This window comes from Indicator indicator, chromosome 29 (assembly GCF_027791375.1).
Source record: "Indicator indicator isolate 239-I01 chromosome 29, UM_Iind_1.1, whole genome shotgun sequence".
In the NCBI taxonomy this organism is placed as follows: Eukaryota; Metazoa; Chordata; class Aves; order Piciformes; family Indicatoridae; genus Indicator; species Indicator indicator.
This window is the reverse complement of record NC_072038.1, coordinates 2,156,203-2,179,659: the sequence shown is the minus strand read 5'-3', so window position 1 is coordinate 2,179,659 and position 23,457 is coordinate 2,156,203. Positions and strand designations below refer to the sequence as shown.

At 53.7% G+C, this 23,457-nt stretch overlaps 1 protein-coding gene across 1 annotated transcript in view; it reads right to left on the bottom strand.

Moving 5' to 3' along the window:
- The window catches only part of MAP2K4 (mitogen-activated protein kinase kinase 4), an 89,805-nt gene that overhangs the window by 54,820 nt on the left and 11,528 nt on the right, over positions 1-23,457 (bottom strand). Inside the window, exon 2 of the mRNA XM_054393723.1 lies at positions 4,818-4,920. Within this exon, the coding sequence (XP_054249698.1) occupies positions 4,818-4,920 (103 nt within the window). The remainder of the gene's footprint in view (positions 1-4,817; positions 4,921-23,457) is intronic.

Here is a 23,457-nt window from a genome sequence, read left to right as displayed (position 1 = left end):
GCTGGTGGCCTTCTTGGCCACCTGGGCACACCCTGGCTCATCTTCAGCAGGCCATCAATCAACACCCCCAGGTCCCTCTCTCCCAAGCAGTTCTCCAGCCACTCTGCCCCAAGGCTGGAATGCTACATGGGGCTGTTGCCACCTGTGCTTACTGAAATCCAAGCAAGAGCAAGTGACCACATCCAGATGAAGCTTTGCATCCTTCAGGAGATGCTGCAGAACAGTCACACAAAGAAGTCCCACTGAAAGCTCTCTGCAAGGCTGCAGGCATCACAGCCTGCCACAGGAAGGTCTCATGCAGCAAAAAGAAGATGGAAATCAGCACCAACAAAGCTATGAAATGACTCTGATAGAAATGGGGACAGAAAGAGACATATGTACAGGAAAGTTCCCCTCAGCACTGCCCCTTCAGGATGCTCCACTCCTGGTTCTGGTATTGTGCAGACCACTGGTGGTAACTCACACAGGTTATGTCCTAATGAACTTGGCCAGCTGTAGGTCATGCAGCTAGAGAATGTGAAACCACAACCCACAAAGGTCTGGAAAAGCATAAGTGGAGATTAAAAGGAAGCAGACATTTCAAAGAGACTTTGGGCCACCAGGAAAGTCCCTTCCAGGAATGATCACAGCCCTACACAGACAAAAAAGCAGCAGCAGTCTGAGGAGCAACTGGACCTCCATCTGCATTTCAGGGATCCAACCTCAAAAGTCTCCTAAACAAACCCTTGTCACACTCCTGGGACATCCATCTGGAAAGTGTGTGACTCTCCCAGGGGTCAGAAGGAGAAAAGGGTTGCCATGGGCCACCTCTGGAAGGTTCAGAAGTCACAAAGCATCCATGACTGTCAGTGGGGAGACTGAGGAGTCCAAGAGGCCACCAGACAGAAGTTGGCTTTGTCAGCATGAAAAGAGAACATTTCTTTTAGTCACCTTTCCAGGTGAGATTGCAAATGCTCTGTGTTCAGGTTGTGGAGAGGTGGCACCCCTCACAGGCCAGAGCCAGAGCCAACAGGCAGGGTCCTCGAGCAGCAAGGCTGAGCCAGACATCCCCACACCTCCTTGGGGGTGCTCATTCCTCAGCAGTGGATGCAAACCCTGCAGAGCCCTTGCTCGGCACAAGGCTTTCCAGAACACCTGGAGGCTCATGGATACAAACTACAGCACTCAACATGAGCAGGAACTTCTTCACTGTGAGGGTCCCAGAGCACTGGAACAGGCTGCCCAGAAAGGCTGTGGGGTCTCCTTCTCTGGAAACTTTCCAGCCCTGTCTGGATGCATTCCTGAGTGTCCTGTGCTGGATTCTGTGGTCCTGGCTCTGGCAGGGGGATTCGACTTGGTGGTGTTCAGAGGTCCCTTCCAACCCCTAACATCCTCTGATCCTATCCTATGATCTACAGCCAAACAGCTTGGCTCAGGGGATGCCAGCACTGGGCAGCACACCAGAGCCAGCTGCTGTGGGTGCTCCCCACATCACTGCTGGGTGAGTGCTACCTGAGCTTCCCTCCAGCAAAGGCAACCAGCTGCAAGTGGCTCTGCAGAGCTCACACACAGGTAACTGAGGAATGCTCACACTTACCAGCAGGTTAAGAGCTCACTCTAACCATGGCTGCTGCCTTCCAGCCTCTGCCATGGCTCCTGCAGACAAAGCTCAGGGGTCCCAACCAAGCACCAGCTCCTGCTCCTGCATGTGGTCTCTGTTCCTAGGTGCTGCTGTGTCCTGCCCTGGCACCCACCCCCTGCAGTCCCTGCACCCCCATGGCAGCACACTCACACTGGAGGGATGAGACCCAACCTGAGACCCAAACCTTGAGACATGGCTGAAACCATGGCAGATGGGAAAGATGAGACAATGAGGGGGCAGGAAAACATTTTGAGAGGCCATGTCCCAACTTCTTCTCTTCAGCAGATATTTCAACAAACAGCCTCTGGCCATGAGGGCAGCGAAGCTCTGGGCACAGCCCCCTGGCAGGAGCACAGTGGGCATGATGCTCACTGGGACACAGAGGGGATGTCAGGCAGCTGGGAAGCACTGGTCATAGTCTAAAGAACACCACACTTGGCAGCTGAGATTCCATGGCCTTTGAAACAGCTCCTGCTGAGAACAGGCCACTGACAGCAGGGGGCTGGAGGGGCTGGAGTCAGGGACCACCCACAGATCACCTGCAAACCTCCCTCTGCAAACCAGAGAGTCCTCTCCAGCCCACACCAGCATCAACTCAGCCCACTGGAGCTAAACTTCAGCCCTGGACTATGGTGGTTCTGAAAATGGTTCCCTCCACACTCTCCAGTTTCTTTTCTAACATTCCTGAGATCTCATTCCTGAGAAGCAAACCCTAAGAGGAAACCCCAGCTCACAGCCTGCCAGGGTATGTGGGGTCTGCACCCATCCTACCAGGTATGGATCCTCAGCCCTGAGGAGGAGCACAGCTCCAACCAACATCCTGAGACCCCCAGGGCAGCTCTGGCAGGACCATACCTGCCCTCCTGGCAGCCTCTGCCCCACTGGGGCAGTTTCACAGATGTTTCCTCCCTCCTCACACCCATGTGGGCATGAGGAGCCCTGCTTTCTGTCTGACCTGGGCAGCCTGAGCAGTGCCCTGCCCCACACCTGCTCATCAAGCACAACACAGCTAAGGAGCAATTTCCACCCCATGGCAGCTGCAGGTCACTGCTGGCTGCTCCTGCTGTGCTGCAGCCAGAGCTGGGTGCAGGCAACAGGTGTTTGATGCCAGGACCTGCTGCCTTCCTGGAGGCAGGAGCAAGAGCACACCCCTGGATCAGTGAGTCCAAGTCACAGAACCCAGATTTCATGTGAGAAATGGACCTCTCTCTATCTTCAGATCCACCCTTCGGGACCAACAGGGTCTGCCCAGGGGACTCCTCAGCAGTGCCAAGCCAGCAATCATCCTGGGAGGGCACCAAGGCCACTGGGTTCCAGCCAGCCAGGGAAGAGAAGAGACTCAGCAAGCAGAAACACATCTTGCATGGGGAACACAGCTGGGTCAGGAGGTCTGCAATATCCAAGTCAAACCTGAAGTCTACGAAGGTTTCTAGACAACAGAGTTAAAAACAGTGCAGCCTCTCTGGGAGGCAGGCAGGAGATGCAGCAGCTGCAAGACAAACACTTGAGAAAGGTGCAACCAGGAGATGTGAACCTTGCCTTAGAGGCACAGCACCCACAGACAGCAGCAAGGACACCAGGATGGGTTAGCTGCACCCAGGCTGCCAGCCCCAGCAGAGGGACAGTGATCAGCTAACAGCATCCACCTCCTTCCACTGCTTACTGCAGCTTGCAGCCTCCCAAGGAAGCTGAAGCACAGACACAGCACCACCACTCCTCACATCACAGCCAAGCCCTCAGAACCAGTTCAACCATTAATCAGCCCAGGATCCAACCTCTGCTAACAACTGCAACTCCCACAGTGACAGAGCAGCACCTTGCTGGCTATGCTGAGAGTCACTTGCACAAACATGACACTTAAGATGTCACCAATGAATAAAGCAAACTCTGCTGTGCTGGACCAGAGCCACTGTGCCCTCCAGTGACCCCAAGACAGAAATCCATGGAGAGAAGCACAGAAAAGTCAACCCCCTACAGATGGCTGATGACACAGCTGAGCCAAGTCCTGTGCTTGATGGACTGGGGAGGTTGGAGAGAGGAAAGGGCCCCAGATGGGGTTTTACAGAGTGTTGTGACAAAGGTTTGATGCTGTGAGGAGACATAAGAAGTGAAGATAGAAACAGCAGCTCTACAACCAGCACAGACAGGATGTTTGGGAGAGGAAAAGAGAGAGAAGGAGAGAGGAAGACTTGCTGGAGAGGTCACTTGGGATGGTAGGAAGCATCAGCTAAGTACTCTGTCACATCTCTAGATGTTGTAACTAATCATTGATAACTCATCAGAAACCTCTTCTAACTCAATATAAAGGCTGCCTGGAAAATCCCCAGCATAAAAAAGCTACCAGAAACAGGGACAGACCCCAGTGGGGACTGCCTGGGTAAGCAGAAGGCACTGAGCTGAAGGAGAGAGGCAGCAACATGCAGAGTCAAGCAGAAGCAGCCTGGAAGAAGGGACACCCCAGAGAGCCCTGGCAGCACAAGAAGTTTCTGAGACTTGCCACTGACAAAACTCTTTGAGACCTGCTGAGAGGAAAAATTTGGGATGTTTTTGTGCTCTAGCTGCACTCTGCAACAGGTCCAGGCTGTGGGTGCAGCACTCATCCTTCTAGATTGGTGGATCTGAGGATACAAAGCTGATATTCTTTGGGATGTTCCTCCCTAGCATCAGGACCAGCTCTGTGCCACAGCTGCACTCAGAGTGGCCAGGGGTATCCTGGAGCTGCCTGACTCCCTGGCACCAACACATTGGCAGAGTGATAAACCCCAAACCTTCTTCATTTTAGTGCTGAAACCACAGCTGTCAGTTACACAGAGTGACACAGGAACAACAACTCATCCAACAAAAAGTAAGGAGCACTGAATAGAGGGACAGGAACGTTGACAGTGAGGAGGTCTTGAAATCAATCACAGGCTTGCAAGCTACAACTGATCTCAGTTCAATCACTTCTGGAAGGCAGAGCTCCAGTGCAAAACAAAGACCCCAAATTGAACCTTTTTTTTTAAAGTGTGGAGGAAAACAGAACAATTTCAAAACCAAACTCAAAACTCAAAATACCTTCTGCAGTGCCTCAGACTGTGGCAGATTGGAACAAGCTACAGATAACTGAAGTCATCCAACTGCAATTTCAGTCACACTCTGTGCTGGCTAAACACTTTCAAAGTCGTTCCACTAGTTGTGCCTTTGGCTTCATACTCACATGTGTGGGTTTTGGAAAGGAACTCCAGAGGTGTTTAGAGTAAATCTTGCTGTGGACTTGAAAGGTGGGTTTGCAAAATTTAACTTCAGCGCTTTGCGTTTACCTGGGAGACAACGGAACATAAAGGAAACTTTTTGTCAGCAACAAAATATTGAGAGCATCTGGAGATAAAACAGAAATAAAAACCAGAAACAAAACAAAGAAAGGAAAGAAAGACACCTGGTGAGGAAAAGGCAAACAACAGAACCAATGTTTCACAGCAGCAGCCACCAACAGCTCCTGCTAGGGGCACAGGGGTGGGGAACAGAGGCAGCTCTCACCCCAAGTTTCTCCATCAGCTCACTCCCAGGCAGACACCAAAGTGAGGTGTCCAAAGCACCTCCTGTGACACCTGAAGTACCACCAGCAGCTTCCAGGGCCACCAGCAGCCACAGGCCACCCCCACACCAGGGCCCCAAGCATCTTCCCTCCCACCAGCGCTCCTCTCACCAGCCCCACGCTGCCATGGAGAACCGAAGTGCAGCACTCCCAGGGGGTCTTCCTTGGGTGTGTTACCCCAGAGAAGCTGGCACAGGAGGGTCTAGGCTGCAGGACCACAAGGTACAAACAAAACCCTGAGGAACACACTGCAAGGAGGTAAGCAATGGCTGGGCTGCCCCTCTCAAGCATCATCAGGACATGGAGAAACACCACTGCTGGTGCTGAGAGCTGGGCTGCCTGGGGGAACCCTCCCTTCAGCAGCTGCCTCTGATTCTCTGGTCTTCTGGGGAAAAATAATTGAAGAATTGAAAAGTAAATGGCAAAGGTCCCAAAGCCCCTCTGATGGTCCTGCCTGACAAAGTGGCCTCCCAGCTCAAGGCTTCCCCTTCAAACACCAGCATTCCCCAAACAGTCATTCATCCTTTTCCCAGAAAGACAATTTTTCCCATGTTTATTACACATAATTTATCCTCCTGAAAAGCATTGACCTGGAACTGCAGGGTCCTTCCCAAGCTCAGGCAATGGCCTGGTGCCCCCAGATCCTGACTCACTCCTTCCCTGAGCCTGCCCAGCACTCCTCAGCACAAGAAAAGTTTTACTGATGTTACCTACAGGTGTGCAAAAAAGGTCTTCTTTGTCCAGGATGGCAGCAAGGACTGCACTTACAGACACAGCACCAGCATGAGGACACACAACCCTTCCCTCCTGCTTGGACTTTGCCAGTCTCAGAACTATAGAACTGTTGAGGCTGGAGGAGCCTTTTGAGATCATCCAGTCCAGCCCCACATCCAGAGCTCACAAAGCCACCACTGCCACTGCACCACAGCCCTCAGCACCACAGCCACACAGCTTGGAAATCCCTCCAGGGATGGGGACTCCACCACCTCCCTGGGCAGCCTGGGACACTGCCTGAGAACCCTTGCTGGGAAGGAATTGTTCCTCAGATCCAGCCTGAACCTCCCCTGGCACAACTTGAGGCCATTTCCTCTTGTCCTGTTACTTGGTGTGTGTGAGAAGAGCCCAACCCCCACCTGGCTCCAGCCTCCTCTCAGGGGCTGTAGAGAGCAATGAGGTCTCCCTCAGCCTCCTCTTCTCCACACCAAACACCCCCAGCTCGCTCAGCTGCTCCTCCCCAGCCCTGTTCTCCAGACCCTTCCCCAGCTCTGTTGCCCTTCTCTGGATCTGCTCCAGCTCCTCAATGTCCTTCTGGAGTGAGAGGCCCAAAATTGAATCCAGGATTTGAGGGGAGGTCTCACCAGTGCCCAGTCCAGAGGGACAATCCCTGCCCTGGTCCTGCTGGCCACACTATTCCTCATGCAGATCAGGCTGCTGGTGGCCTTCTTGGCCACCTGGGCACACCCTGGCTCATCTTCAGCAGGCCATCAATCAACACCCCCAGGTCCTTCTCCCCTGAGCAGTTCTCCAGCCACTCTGCCCCAAGGCTGGAAGGTTCCCAGGGCTGTTGTGGCCCAGGTGTAGCACTCAACACTTGCCCTTGTCCGGAAGCTTCCCGCGCAGGCAGCGCTGCACAGCCAGCCGGGGGCAGGCACTGGCACAGTGACGTGCTGGGGCCTCAGCCAGCAGTCCCCAGCCACAGCTGGCCCCTGGGTGACATCCCAACCAAGCACTGGGGTTATAGCATCAGAGAATAGGCCAGGCCAGAAGGGACCTCCAGTCTGACCTCCCTGCAGTCAGCAGGGACATCCCCAACCAGGACCCTGTCCAGCCTCACTTTGAATATCTCCAGGGAAGGAGCCTCAACCACCTCCCTGAGCAACCTGTCCCAGTGTTCCACCACTCTCATAGTAAACAATATTCTGAGCACCTGCTCACCAGTGCAATGTCTGCTCCTTAGCATCTACTACCACTTAACAACACCTGGATGCTTATTAGTGACAGATGGAGCTGAGACAGAACACAACCATCAGTGAGGGTGAAATGTCAGCAGAACAGAGTCAACCTTCCTTACTCAGAGGCAGACCACCAAGGCCATGCAGTCAGATGGCCAGCCTTGTGTGGAGGTGTGATCAAAGCCAAAGAGATAAAAACACTCCAACGCTCCCTGGGTTTCTCCCTGGGCCCTGGCCAGCTCTGGGAAAATCCAAGAGGAAGGTGAAGTCAGAGGTTTCCACATTTGGAATCACGTGAACTTGTTTACTCAGCAATATGAAAGCTGGGCCCCCTCACAGCCTCTCTGGAAGCCTCCCCTACGAGTGGAGGCACTGCTGGGACCTCCCAACGGGCAGCACAGGTCCTGTTTCAGCAGCAGCAGCTCCACTCAGACTGGCTCAGGGGATCTGCACCATTCATCACCCTCGTGATGTTGATTTATCCACACCTGAAGCACTTCCCCTCTCTCAAGGGTAAGGCAGTGTCAGGAACTTTCTCTTTCCACCAGAAATGTTCATACAGCTTGGCAGAGCCTCTGGCTTTGAAGGGGCCACACAGTGAAACCAACACAACTAACTACAAAGTCACACAGAATCACTATGGGTGGAAAAGATCTTCAAGGTCATTAAGGAAGCTCTCCAGAGAAGCAGACTCCACAACCTCTCTGGGAAGCCTGCTCCAGGCCTTCAGCACCCCCACAACAAAAAATTATGTCCCCATCTTCAGATGGAACCTCCTTGGGTTCCAGTTTGTGCCCCTTGCCCCTTGTGCTGTCCCTGGGCACCACTGAGCAGAGTCTGGCCCCAGCCTCTTGCCCCCCACAGCTCCTTTAGCTCTTGCTGAGCATTGCTCAGATGCCCTCTGGGGCTGCTCTTCTGCAGGCTCTCAGCCCCAGGGCTCTCAGCCTTTGCTCCTCACAGAGCTGCTCCAGGCCCCTCAGCAGCTTTACAGACTCCTCTGGACTCCCTCCAGTTGCTCTTGGTATGATTTAGAAGAAATCAAACCTAATTTTGGCTCCTATCACTTCTTGATGCTAGGTTAATCCTTAAAACCAGACCTGAAACTACAAAGGTTCTTGACTTAGGCCTTCCAATTCCCACTGGTAGTGTAAGACCAGTGCAGAGCTAAACAAACCTAAGTGCAGACTGGATCTGAGCATGGGATGGTCTTGGCTTTGGCTGAGCTGCAGTGGTGAGGCAAGCATTGCCTTATGTTCTGAGGGAATCTAACCAGGGTCATGCCCTGTGTTATGCTGCTCTCTGTCATTGTGCCAAGGTGACCTCACTCTGGCCAGGTGCTGTCACCACACCAGAACCCTGTTTGAGCTCCACTTCTTTACTCCAGTATAAGCAGAAAAAAGGAAACAGAACCACAGGAAAAGGAGTTTGTGGCAGCAAACAGCAGAAAGGATGACCAGAAGGTCTGCATCCAGCTCTGCAACCTTCTCACCTTACCCTTGCACAACTAAAACACATCAACAAAGAGAGAAAAAGAGGTGGAAGGGATGTGAGGAGCTGCTGGATTGGGTTATTTGCTTCCATCTGGAAACGGAGCAGAACATCCAAGGTTATCTCCTGAAGAGGAAACAATCTGATCTCCTCCAGGGCATCCCAAAGCAAAGCTAAGGCTAATAGAATCATAGAATCAGTCAGGGTTGGAAGGAACCACAAGGATTATCCAGTTCCACTCCCCCTGCCATGGGCAGGGACACCTCACACTACATCAGCCTGGCCAGAGCCTCATCCAGCCTGGCCTCAACCACCTCCCTGGGCAACCTATTCCAGGGTCTCAGCACTCTCATGAGGAAGAACTTCTTCCTCACATCCAGCCTGGATCTCCCCACTTCCAGCTTTATTCCATTCCCCCCAGTCCTATCACTACCTGATAGCCTAAAAAGTCCCTCCCCAGCTTTCTTGTAGCCCTCTTCAGATACTGGAAGGCCACAAGAAGGTCACCTCAGAGCCTTCTCTTCTCCAGACTGAACAGCCCCAACTCTCTCAGTCTGTCCTCACAGGAGAGCAGCTCCAGGCCTCTGACCATCCTCATGGCCCTTCTCTGGACACCTTCCAACATGTCCATATCCCTCTTGTAATAGAGGCTCCAGAACTGGACACAGTACTCCAGGTGGGGTCTCTAATAAATGTATAGCAATACCTGAGGGCTGGGGATCCTGGAACAGGACAAGGAGCAACGGATAGAAACTCCAGCACAGGAGGTTCCACCTCACCATGAGGAGGAACTTCTTCACTGTGAGGGTCCCAGAGCACTGGAGCAGGCTGCCCAGAGAGGTTGTGGAGTCTCCTTCTCTGGAGCCTTTCCAGCCCTGTCTGGATGTGTTCCTTTGTGACCTGTACTGGATTCTCTGGTCCTACTCTGGCAGAGGGGGTGGACTTAAAGATCTCCAGAGGTTCCTTCCAACCTCTAACATCCTCTGATCCTGTGAGCTCTCAGCTGAGAAGGAAAAAACCCAACACTGTTGATCTCTGTGCTCCCAACAGCTTTGACTGTCCCAGGTGCTAGGGCTGCTGCCAAAGCACTGGCTCTGCTGCAGGGGCAGCAGGGGAACATCTCCCCCTGCTCAGAGCTGCAGCCTTGCAGCTGCTGATGTCCTGCACACACCCAGGACTGGCAGCTCACTGTCTCCATGGCTGCTGGCACGGTGCTGCCTTCCCACAGACCCTTCCAACCTCCAGCCTCACTGAGATTTCCTTCCTTTCCAGCCTTGCCCATGGATGTACTCCAACAGCAGCACAACTGACTTGGGAGTAAAGCAGTTTCCCAGCCTTGTCCTCCAGACAAACCATTTTCCAAGTAAATACTGCTTAGATTCTGGAGGAAACCATGAAGAACTCCAGCACAGAGCACAGCTAACTTTGGGGAGTCTGGATGAAGGAAGCTTGGGATTTGAGTAGCTGGGTTTAAGAACTGTGACAGCAGAAACTCTGCCAAGGGCACAAGGATGCTCAGCAGGTCTGGCACTGGCACTGACTGTACCACCCAGTCAGCAGCTGCACCCAGATGAGGGCTGTGCCCTGTAGCAGTGTGCCAAGCATTGCTCCTTTCAGGAGGCACTTCATGAGGAAAGGTTGAGCCATGATGCACAGAGGTGACTGTGCCCTGGTACTCAGCTCTGGGGAGGCCACACCTCAAGTACTGTGTTCAGTTTTGGGCACCTCAATACAAGAGAGATGTGGAGGTGCTGGAGCCAGTGCAGAGGAGGGCAAGGAAGCTGTGAAGGGTCTGGAGAAGAAATCTGATGAAGAGCAACTGAAGGAGCTGGGGATGGTTAGTTTAGAAAAGAGGAGGCTGAGGGCAGACCTCCTGGCTGTGTAGAGCTACCTGAAAGGAGGTTGTGGAGAGGTTGCTGCTGGTCTCTTCTCACAGGTAATGAGTGATAGAACAAGTAGACAGCCTCAAGCTGTGACTGAGTAGGTTTAGGAGAGGAGGAAACATTTTTCACTGCAAGAGTGGTCAGGGATTGGAATGTGCTGCCCAGGGAGGTGATGGAGTCACCAACCCTGGCTGTGTTTCAAGGTAGTTTGGATGTGGTGCTTGGGGCTATGGTTCAGGGGTGACCCTTGCAGAGTAGGGTTCTGGGTTGGTCTTGGTGACCCTGAGGCTCTTTTCCAACCTGAATGTTTCTGTGATTTGTGGTAATTCCCCACCAGCCCCAAGGCTGCTTCCATTTAGGGAGCACAAAGCCACCCAGGCCCAGCTCAGCCAGGCCCCTGGGAGTGCTGCTGGCCATTGCCTCCATGGAAGCCCCCCAGAGCCCAGCACTGCTGTGACACTCAAGGGCAGCAAGACTGCCCAGTGACTAAGACTGGGGGGATGGGGGGGGTGGTTCCCAGTTTGAGAGACCCTCCCCACACGAGCAGACCCACACCTCTGCAGCTTCAGTACATGATCTAGGCTAGACCCAACAGCACTTACCACAGCTTCTATGAACACCTCCCCTGGCAAGCCTGGCTGAACCTGGCTGGGCTTGGAGTGCAAGAAACAGTGCAAGAATGGGTTGAGTTGGAAGGGACCTTAAAGCTCATCCAGTTCCAACCCCCTGCCATGGGCAGGGACACCTCCCACCAGCCCAGCTTGCTCAAGGCCTCATCCAGCCTGGCCTTCAACACCTCCAGGCAGGGGACAGCCACAGCCTCCCTGGGCAACCTGTGCCAGTCTCTCCCCACCCTCACTCTCAACAATTTCCTCCTCATCTCCAGTCTCAATCTCCCCTCTCCCAGCTCAAAGCCATTGTCCCTCATCCTGGCACTCCCAGCCCTTGTCCAAAGTCCCTCCCCAGCTCTCCTGGAGCCCCTTCAGGTACTGGAAGGCTGCTCTGAGGTCTCCCTGGAGCCTTCTCTTCTCCAGGCTGAACAGCCCCAACTCTCCCAGCCTGTCCCCATAGGAGAGATTCTCCAGCCCTCTGATCATCTTTGTGGCCTATTCTGGACCCTCTCCAACAGTCCCATGTCCTTCTCGTGCTGGGGGCACCAGCAACATCACACCAAAGCAAGATCTGCCATCACAAACAACCAGCACTGCAGCATCTCCACTTGATCCCATGTGGGTTACCCATAGAGGCAGTAGAGCTGCCCTTGCCAGGTTGGCTTTACCCCAGACTGCTGCCCTGACCACTCTTGCTTCCAGCTGCTTGCACCATGAGCTGGCCCAGGAAAGGCTGAGACAAGAGATGCTGCCTCCAACAATACTGCTGCTGCTTCAGTTTCTCTGCACCCATAGCAGGAACCCACCAAAGCAGCTGCCTCTGAGGACTTTTACCTTGCCACCCCTTCCAGACTGCTGTTTGCTTCTTTCCCAATGCAATTCCCTAGTGCTGGACTGTTCTTGCCACAGAAGCATGTGGGGACCACATAGCCCATGGCCTTCAAAGCTCATTGCCACAGAACTGCTCAGCATGAACATGGAAACACTCTCTGGGGAGCACATCAAAGCCTACTTGATGAAGTCACCATGTGCCAGACTGTCCCAACATGGGCAGGATGTCACTTGGACCCTGAAGACCCTTGAGAGCACACAGGGCAGCAGGTACTGCAATATTGTTACTCAGCATCCCAAGTGCTCAGGAAATGCCAGGGTTCAGTACCCCTGGAGAAAGAAAAGGTTCTGGAGCATGTGGCCCACAAGTTACAGCTGTCTCTGGCTACCCATTTCCAGACTCTCCTCTTGGCTTCCCTCTCCTGCACAGAAACCTTTCCCAGGCACTTCATGACTCCGGCCCAGGGGTAGCACCATGGCCACACTGCTCTCAATCTCTATCTCCCCTCAAGGTCCCAGCCCGTGAACGATGCCAGGCAGGCTCCAGCTGTCACTCCTCTGGTCTCTGTTCTCCTGGGAAGGGCAGAGGCTGTCTGGAGATACAGATTCACTCCAGCTGTCACTGCTGCCTTTTGAATGCTCTCAGGAGAGGCAGTGCCTGTGAGAAGCAATATCGACCTGTGGCACTTCTGGCCACTGTCTTCTTCCAAGGCTCAAGGACAAGCAAACAAGAGTCTGGACAAGCAGGCTTACAAATGACACCAAATAATTCAGATTCTTATTTCTGGACAAAATCTGGTAAGAATCACACCAGCTTTACTCTGCTGCCACTGGAGAAACCCCAAGACGCTTCTACAATGAACTGCTTCTGCCAAGTGGTCCTCTCTCAGCATGAGACACCCAGCTGCTGTTTGTCATGTTTGCCTCCAGCTAACTGGGAGCTTCAGAGCCCATCACACTGAGACAGGAGCCTTGCTGTCCTGCAAAACACATCCCTGGGTCCTGCTGACACTTCTGAGCATTGAGAGAAGCTGTTTCAGTAAAGGAGAGATCCCAGCAGAGCTACACATCTGTGCTGCAACCAGCCGAACATCTCAGCTCGCTGAGGGACACAGCAACTGCAGCTGAGCTCCCTGGGCAATGACAATCACTGACCCCATCGGCTTCTCTTGAGGTTAAAAATATTAAAACCAATGCAGACATGAAACCAAGGGTTATGGTCAATACCCAAAGCCACCCAGCATGCCAGTTTTTCAGTGCCATCCTTTTGCAGCCATTAGGAATTGCCTGAAAAACCCCTCAGTAATTGTTGAAGGACTCACTGCCATCCACCACCAGCAGCCAGAGAAGCCTGTGAGACAGCCACACACCCACCAAGAGCAGGATTTTATCCCACAGAATGGTCTGGGTTGGAAGGGACCTCCAAAGCTCATCCAGTCCAACCCCCTGCAGATCAGGTTGCCCAGAGCCCTGTCCAGCCTCACCATAAACAACTCCAGGGATGAAGCCTCAACCACCTCCCCAGGCAACCTGTTTCAGTGTTTCACCACCCTCATAGTAAAGAACTTTCTCCTGATATCCCATCTAAATCTGCTCTAATCTGAAGCCATTGTCCCTCATCCTGTCACTGCAGGCATTTGTAAGCAGCCTCTCTCCATCCTTCTTGCAACCCCCTTCAGGTACCCCCCAGCCCTTCCCCACCTTCAAGTGATGTAGGGTGGGGAGTGCTTGCTTCACCCAACCCAAGACCAACCCAACCTTGCCAGAAGCTGGCCCAGTGTCCCACCTCACCACTGTGTGTCCTCTATGACAGCACCTGACCAGGCAAAGCACCCCAAGGACAGCACCCACCCAGCTGAGGCCCCACCAGCCTCCTGGCCCAGAGGTTCTCCCTGTACATGGTGACACTGAACTGCTCTCTCCAAAAGCTTCTCCATGCTGCTCTTCATCATCCCTCTAACACTCAGCACACTACCACAGTTTCCAAAGCTTAACCACCCAATGCACAAAGAGAATCACTTCCCTCTGGGTTGGGCATTTTTTAACCCATCTCCTTAGTTTACCCTGATGAGCACCAAATCTTGCATCAGAAGATACAATGAGCAAAGCCATGGAGACCTTCCATGTTTACAAACACTCAGGCACCCTGGGCTCTCACTGGGGCCAGTTCTCTTAGATGTCTTCACCAGCAGTCTGGACTAGGGGGCTAAAAGCAGCCTCTGCCACCCTACAGACTAAAGCAAGCTGGCTGGAAGTGTTGATCTGCTTGAGGGCTCAAAGGCTCTACAGAGCAACCTGGCCAGGCTGGAGCCATAAGCCAGGGCCAACAAGGCCAAAAGCTGGGTCCTGCACTTGGGGCACAACCACCCCATGAACACTCCAGGCCTGGGGCAGAGGGGTTGGAAAGTGCCTCTCTGAAAAGGACCTGGAGGTGGTGGTTGCCATCAGCTGAAGAAGAGCCAGCAGTGTGCCCAGGTGGCCAAGAAGGGCACCAGCACCTTGACCTGGATCAGCAATGGTGTGGCCAGCAGGAGCAGGGCAGGTATTGTGCCTCTGGACTGGGCACTGGTGAGGCCATACCTTGAATCCTCAGTTCAATTTTGGGCTCCTCACTCCAAGAAGGACATTGAGGAGCTGGAACAGGTCCAGGGAAGGGCAACAGAGCTGGGGAAAGGTCTGGAGAACAGGGCTGGGGAGGAGCAGCTGAGGGAGCTGGGGGTGTTCAGTGTGGAGAAGAGGAAGCTGAAGGGAGACCTCATTGCTCTCTACAGCTCCTGAGAGGAGGCTGCAGTAGGGTGGGGGTTGGGCACTTCTCACAAGAAACACATAATAGGAAGAGAAGAAACAGTCTCAAGTTGCACCAGGGGAGATCTAGGTTGGACATGAGGAAAAACTTCTTCACTGTGTGTTGAAAGCCTGGCCCAGGCTGCCCAGGGCAGTGGTGGAGTCCCCATCCCAGGAGGGGTTTCCAAGCTGTGTAGGTGTGGTGCAGAGGGCCATGGCAGGCTGGCAGTGCTGGGTTAAGGGTAGGAGTCAGGAAACACCTCTGAGATCATAAAGTTTTACGATATTGTGATTCTAGATTCTCCCATTCCAGTGTCCAACGCACTGGGAAGCTTCACCAGCTCTTCTGTACCTGTTTTGCTCTTTCCCTGGGCCACTGCAGACAGCAGTGAAATCCAAACTGATATCTCTAAAAAAGGAGAAAGAAAACAAAGAATCCCAACACACTTTTTTTGTTGAAGTACCCCAACAACATGTTCTCCCATTTCAAACACAGGCTCAGAACAAGGTCAGTTTATCAACTTCAGCAAAAACAGTCTTGGCAAAGCAGCTTCCCTCTGCAGTGTAACACATCTAGAATGGAAAGGATGTCACAGTTTTAACTCTGGTGATGAAGCTCAACAGATCAGACTCTCCTTGGAGTTGTTCTTCATTTTTATTCTTTAATTTTTTACTTCCTCATATCTGAGAGTTGACTGCTTCCATTTCTCATTTTGCCTAAGTTTATGCAATGTAATGCAGGAATCCTGTGCTGCATCCAGAGCAGGGAGAGCAGCAGCACAGGGAGGGGATTCTGCCCCTCTGCTCTGCTCAGACCCCACCTGCAGCACTGCCTCCAGCTCTGGGGCCCCCAGCACAAGAAAGACCTGGAGCTGATGGAGAGGGGCCAGAGGAGGCCACAAAGATGAGCAGAGGGCTGGAGAAGCTCTCCTATGGGGACAGGCTGGGAGAGTTGGGGCTGTTCAGCCTGGAGAAGAGAAAGCTCCAGGGAGACCTCAGAGCAGCCTTCCAGTACCTGAAGGGCTGAGGAGGGACTCTTGACAAGGGCTGGGAGTGCCAGGATGAGGGACAACGGTTTTGAGCTGGGAGAGGGGAGATTGAGAGTGGAGATGAGGAAGAAGTTCTTGGCAGGGAGGGTGGGGAGAGACTGGCACAGGTTGCCCAGGGAGGCTGTGTTTGTCCCCTCCCTGGAGGTGTTCCAGGCCAGGCTGGATGAGGCCTTGAGCAGCCTGGGCTGGTGGGAGGTGTCCCTGCCCATGGCAGGGGGTTGGAGCTGGATGCTCTTGAAGGTCCCTTCCAACCCAAACCATTCTCTAAATAAATAAATCAACAAACAAAGGAAGGAACAGGCAGGCCCTGACCCTTTCTTTTTGCTCTATGGACTCATCAGTAAAATGAACTGGGAAAGCAGCCCCCTGGCAGTGGTGTGCCCCAAGGAGAGGGCCGATGGTGGGCACAGGCAGGAGCCCAGCTACAGTGGGATTGGGCTGCCACCTGGGCAAGGAATGCCACAGGAGAGGGTTGGGGAATTCAGTGAGCTGCAGCAAAGGGATGAAGGGACCTGAGCCCTGGCCAAGGGGACCTGAGCCCCAGAAGTTCCAGCATCACCTTCTGCAGCCCCCCTGGGCTGCACCCCAGCTGGCCCCACAGGAGCTGATCTCCTCAGGGCAGGGGGAAGGCAGTAGCACTGGGACCTTCGCTGTTCCTTTCATAGCTCACTAACAGCCCAGCTGCTTCCTGCCCAGGTCTCTGAGCACAGCTCAGCAGAAGACACAGTTCTGTAAGTGCCTGGGTGAGGCAAAGCTGCCTCCTCACCTGAGATGCTGCTGCTTTGCCATGAAAGAGCCGGGATCAAACCCTGGTACTACTTGATGGCTTACAAGAGAAATCCAGACACCTGTGCTACATTCCTGTCATCTACAACAAACAGCATCTGTAAAGCACCTCCATCCCCTGCACATCTTTGATCTTCCTGTACAGGCAACAGCCACAGCCTTTTCCCTGCTCAGCACAAAACCTCACAACTGATACAGGCTGGATGATGTCCTTCTGGGCAAAACATGGACCTACAGCAGGGACCATCATGTTCTGGGAGGTGGCAACAGGTCCATGCCACAGAATCACAGCATAGTAGGGGTTGGAAGGGACCTCCAGGGATGATCAAGTCCACCCTCCCCTGCCAGAGCAGGGTCACCCAGGGCAGGTCACACAGCAACACATCCAGGTGGGATTTGAAAGTCTCCAGAGAAGGAGAATCCACAACCTCTCTGGGCAGCCTGCTCCAGGCCTCCAGCACCCTCACACCAAAGAAGTTTCTCCTCATGGGTTCCACTTTGTGTTCATTGCCCCTTGTCCTACCACAGGACACCACTGAACAGAGCCTGGCTCCTTGGGATAGCAACTAAAGCTCTGCAGAGGTATTTACAATCTTATTAACATGCCAGGCAGCTGAGAAAAGCACTGCCACAGAGGCAAGCCACTGTCCTCAGGAGTATTTATCAACCTCCTCAAGCTACAAGGCTGGCATTAAACACGGGGTGCCAGCTGTCCCCAGCAGCAAGCCCCAGCCCTGACTCAGCCTCACCTGCAGAGCCCCAAGCCAGCTCTAGCAGCCAGGCTGCAGCAGGCATCCCTCTGCCCAGGCAGGTGCTTTCCTTCTGCCTCTTTTCACATTTCAGTCACTGTGGTCTGAAGGATTTACCAGAAAGGTCTGCAAGGTCTGCAAGCCTAAATCCAACCCTGCCACCCAGCTCTACCTTGCCAAATAGATTTGAAATGCCTGCTTCAGACACTGTTACCTCAGTGTGCAGTGTGCACACCTCCTGTGCTGGCAGGAAGCTGTGACAGAGCAGATGGGTGTTCTCCAGCCCTGCCCTAGGGGAGCAGCCTCCCTCCAGGCTGTAACTCCAGGGCACACATCCTGCTCAGCTCCCCACAGCAGAGCAGCATCAGGCTGTGTAAAGCTGTGGCCGACAAAGGCCTCTCTCTCTGTGGCCAGCATCTGAGAAGAAACGTGTCTGAGCAGCACCAACAAAGCACACCCAGATAAAGCCACAGGCACCCATTGTTTACCAAACATTCACAGCTCCCTCCGGAGATGTCAGAGCTGCTGGAACAAATCAGTGCATTGAGTGCAAACTGCGAGAGATGCAGGCACAAGACTGCTACAACTCAGGGTTTAACACAAAGTAAAACCCTGCAGAGCCTTGGCTGCCAGCACAGCTCCCAGCTCACTGCAGCCAGCACTGAGGGCATGGCAGCACTGCACAGCCTCAGCAAGCAGAGGACTGAATCCTACAGAGCCCCCCCTAGGCTCCAGGGGCTCCCAGCAGTGCTGGGCACCCCCAGCACTGCCTGCAGAATGCCTCAGGCCTCTGCTGGTTTTCACAGAGAGCAGCAGCACCACAAGTGACCCATAAGAGAACCAGGTGCCCATGCAGCTTGTGCTGGGGACAGAAACCTGAGGTGTTCCCCAGCAAGCTGACAGACATCCTGAAGTGCCACACAAAAGCACCTAGGAGGTCAGGTCTTTGCTCAGCAGAACCTTTACCAAGCTCCAGTGACACCAGCAAAGCACATCCAGGCAGCACTTCAGATCAGTTCAGCAGGCAGCACACCTTCAGTGCCCCACACCCAGCAGTGGTGTCACCTGCTGCTGCTCCGCCAGAGGAGAAGCAGAAGGCAGGCAGCCACCTCAACAGTCACCTTTCACAAAGTCTTAACAGAGGTGGTCTTCACTGGCACTGTGAGAAATGGAGACACTTTTAGGAGCAGGAAATCCACAGCTTCTCAGCTGGAAGCAAAATCATATTCTCAGTACCAGGAGTGATGCAAAAACCAGGACAGTACTGAAAATGCTTGGAGCCTTTGCACACCAGGCTGTATGAAAGCCTGAAGCACAGCAGACTACTTGGCATCCAGGTCTGGAATCCTCAACACAGGAAGGACATGGACCTGGAGAGCAGGTCCAGAGGAGGCCACAGGAAGCTGGAGCACCTCTGCTATGAGGACAGGCTGAGGGAACTGGGGGTGTTCAGCCTGGAGAGGAGAAGGCTCCAGGGAGGCCTAATAGCAGCCTGCCAGTACCTGGAGGGGGCTGCAAGAAGGCTGCAGAGAGACTGTGTGCAAAGGTCTGCAGGGACAGGACCTGGGGCAGTGGTTTCAAGCTGGAGAAGAGCAGATTTAGATTGGGTGTGAGGAATAAGCTCTGCACCATGAGGCTGCTGGAACACTGCAACAGGTTGCCCAGGGAGGTGGTTAAGGCACAATCCCTAGAGACATTCAAGGTGAGGCTGGACAGGGCTCTGGGCAACCTGGAGGATGTCTCTGCTGACTGCAGAGGGGTTGACCTAGACGACCTTTGGAGGTCCCTCCCAACCCAGACCATTCTGTGATTCCATGATGCAAGTCAAAGCAGCACATCAGTGCTGAGAAACACCTCCTGTGTCAATTGAAACCAGAAAATCACAACTAAATTCTTGGGGTCAGCTGCCCACCATGGGGCATTCTGGGATTTCTTGCTGACTGCCTACTTGACCAGAACAGCTCTGTTCTGAGTTTGGTAGGAACAGCCAACGCTCTTTAAGGCCAAAGAGGCTGGTTTTGTTCCCAGAAAGTTGGAGGTTTGCATGAAATCTGCTCCCATTAAGCACCACTTTAGACTATCCAGCCCAGCTGCACACACCCAGGCAACTTCCCAGCAGGGCCCAGCTCTCCAGCACTGTGAAGGACCAGAGCAGGTGAAGCAGGCAGCACCACACAGCACAGTGAAGAGCCAGCCTGGAGCAGGGCAGGACACAGACCATAACCTGCTGTGGGACCCCAGTTGCTGCTGACAGCCACTCAGGCTGCACCACAGCCCCTGAGCAGCAGTGCTGCCCACAGCCCCTCAGTGTATGCCACTCCTCACAGCAAGCCCAGGGTCACACCAGGAGCAACCACATTGCAGCCCTGGCTACAGATCCATGGAAAAAAGGGGCAGATGATGGCACCACCCCACTCCTCAGGCAGAGCTGAGCCCCCAGCACCCTGCAGAAGCAGGCCCCAGTGATGCAGGCACTGCAGCAGCGTGCACAGGGAATGTGCCCCCATGGCACTCTCAGGAAGCTGCCTCTGGCCACTTCACCTGCAAAGTTGACAAATGAAGGGCAGGGGAAACCAAGAGGCATTTAACACCCTGCCAGTCACAGGTGGCACAGAGCTCCCTGCAGTGATGCATCTAGAGCAGAGCCTATAAATGGCATCTGCAGTGCCCACCCAAGCAGGCAGCCAGCAGCAGAACCAAGATCAGTCCTCACCCTCCCCACTGATGACCAAGCCAATGGAGATGGGCAGTCCCTCTGCCTTTCCCAGAGCACTGACACCCAAACCAGTGCTCCTTAGTGTTCTCCCTGACCTCCCTCTGAATTTCCTTTTCAGTGGTGCTGCTGCACGAGAGGTGGCTCTCCTAGGAGTTACACAAGCTTTTCATCCTGTCAAAGCCCCAGAACTAAGGGCAAACACAAAGTTTCTCTGATATAGAAGCAAACACCATAGAGTCTCTAAACAAAACTTTCCCAAGTCCACTGGATTTTGACAAAAAGTCCTTGGCAAAAAGCTCCCCTGCTGTGCAAAGGGCAGGTGGGTCTGCAACAGCAAGGAGCCTGGGAGCCTACCCAGCTAATCCCCAAGGTCTCAGGCTGAGTAACAGAAGACTGTTGCAAAAATACCAGCCAGTAGCCCCCACACAGATCCAGCTATCACCTGCCCTTGCCCTCCCTCCCATTAACTCCTTCCCCCTCAGAGCTCCCATGAAAAGGAACCCAACACATACCCCTTAGAATGCCTCAGGTTGGGAGGGATCCTTAAAGCTCCTCCAGCCCAACCCCCTGCAGCCAGCAGGGACATCCCCAACCACAGCAGGTTGCTCACAGCCCCAAACAACCTGACCTGCACTGGTGCCAGCCATGGGGCAGCTCCCACCTCTCTGGCCAGCCTGGGACAGGCTCACCCCACCCTCAGTGGCAAACATTTCTCCCTTCTCTCCAGTTTGAATCTCCCTCTTCTGAGTTTCAAACCATACCCCCTTGTCCTGTCACAGCAGGCCCTGACAGAGTCTGTCCTCAGCTTGCTTAGAGCCCTCTTTAAGTCCTGAAAAGCCACCAGAAGGTCTCCCTGGAGCCTTCTCTTTTCCAGGCTGAACAACCCCAGCTCATGCACCAGTTCTGCACACAAAATTCTGACTGTCCCACACAAAACCACCCAAGGCCTTTGCAAGTAAGCACCTTCCACCTTCTGAGCCATCTGTGCATAGGCTGTGACCAGAGCCAGCTCTGCTCACTGCCTGCAGAAAGCTGCCCTGGGCTGCCTTGGTTTAAGATTCCCCCACTTCTGCACTACAGCAAGACTTGCAACATTGTGCTGAGAAGGTGAGAGCTGCCTCACAGCACCCTTGTATCAGCTTCTCTTTGCTGGTGCCAGACCCAACCCTGCAGCAGCACTGCATGGGTCTGCCTCTGGTGCTGCTGCCCTGGGGCAGGGTGAGGCTGGGGGCACCAGCCTGCTCCTGCTGCCCACGTTTTCTGTCCTGTGCAAGGCCATCAGCCAGCCCAAGAGACAAAATGAGCTCCAAAGATATCACAAATAACTACCCATCAGCAGGAGCAAGGGGGACAGAGGCTGGCTCCTTACCCAGCCCAAAGCAGGCCAGGGCAGCAATGCCACCACCATGAACACCTCCAGGCAACACAGAGGCAGCAGCACACACCTGGAAGGTGACAACCAACACAACATGAAATCACTGCAGTCTGGCAACTGAAAGAACATCTCCAGCTAAGAGTGAAACTGCCTTCTGGAAGGCAGAGTGTGATGTTTTACACAGGAGCTCAACGTGCCTGGGTGTGAGGCAGAAAGGGGCAACCAGCAGAGACCAAGCCTTGAACCTGTGGGAGGAAGTCCTGGGCAGCCAGCTGAGCAGTGTGGCACAGGCTGGAGCTGTTAGCCAGGCCCCAGCTGAGCCTGGCAGAGCGAGTGTGCACACGTGGGGAGTGCAGGGAGCACCCTCTCCTCACCTTCCCAGGCTGTCAGTAGGTTTAGTTTATTTTCAAAGAGATTTCCAAGGGTCTTTGTCTGGTTTGGAGTCCTAACAGGGACCAGAGCACACTGAACTCCCAGCCACCTGAAAGAACTGCCACGCTTGGGACTGACCAAAACTCTTCCTCCAGCAAAGCCTGGTGACCCTGTTCCTCTGAAACACTGAGCAGAACCACTCCACAGCATCACCTGCAAGCTCTGGTCACAATTAACCACTGCTGCAGCACTCAAAGCCCTGGGAACAGTCACCTCCTCCTCCAGCACAACACAGTTGGCAGCTTTTGGGCTTGAACTATGAAATAGAAATTTAGCAGAAGTCATTGCTGTGAGACTGCTGTGAATTCAGGGCCTGCTGGAACCCACAGGAGCAGGGACACAGCTCAGCCAGCCTGTGCACCTCCCTGGCCCTGCCACTGCCCCAGCAGTCACTACTTCTCCTGCAGAGTCAATGCTCCTGCTGGGCAGGAGAGCATCAGCAGCACCTCCTGCCAGCTTGGACAAACCCAACCTGATCTAGCTGAGGATGCCTCTGCTTACTGCAGAGAGGGCTGGACTGGATGACCTTTGGAGGTCCCCTGATTCTCTGACCAAAGCTGGCTGCTTCACCTGCCAATGCTGGTTGTGAAACTCACATCTTTTGAACATGATGGCCAAGGGACAGCAAGACTCTCACCCCAGTACCATTCCATCTGCACTTTGGTGTGCTGCTCTATATGTTCTTGGCAAGCTGAAGAACATCACCACAGAGTGGTGGCTGTGCTTGCTGTGGGACCCCAAGACTCAGGGCACAGCAGCACAGGATTCCTGAGGACACGAATGCTGGGCAGTCAGAGCTCTGCTGCCAAAGCCACAGCATTAATCAGATCTGAGAGGGAAACCCAAAGCTTCCCAGAAAGCTTCTGTTTCTAAATAAAAAGAGCACCATGGACAAGTAGCTCCTGGACTGCATCCCAGGTGCTGTGGGAGCAGCAGAGTACCCTGGCACCAGGCAGGGTGCAGCTCAGACCTCTGGCAGCTCAGCAATGGAGCAGGTTCCCTGCTGCCAGTTCAGTTACAGGCTCCTGTTCCAGTCAGTGGCAACAGACCTGTCTATATTAAAGCAAGTGAGCAGCCCCAGGAACATCTCAGGTCTCTGCTGACACAAACCCTGCAGCCACACATCCCTCACTGGCAATGTGTTTCTGTGGGGCAGGAACAAAGCAGCCCTGCTGACAAATCAGCCTCAGAATTTCCTCTGCAAATAACAGAAGATCCCTGATCAGCCAAGCCCTCTCCTGTGTGAGCACACAGAGACACCTGGGACACCCACATCAGCTCCCACTTCTATCTCAGCCTTCACCACCTCCACACATGCTGAGAAGATCCCTCTTCCATTTGCTCAGCTGCTCAGAAAGATCAGCAGGGATGAAGGCAAAGGAACAGGCCTGAGAGCAGAGTCTTGTTCTCAGCCCCACAGATGTCTTCTGCTGGTGTACAGTGGCAAAGCCAGGACTCTGGCATAGCCAGCTGGGCAGATAAGCTCCAGGATGTTACTCCAACTCTTTTCAAAAAGAAATAATTAATGAGAAACATACTTTGAACTCCATTCTGCATTTCCAGGAGAGCACTGGCAAGCTCATTCATATATTCCACCACATGTGCC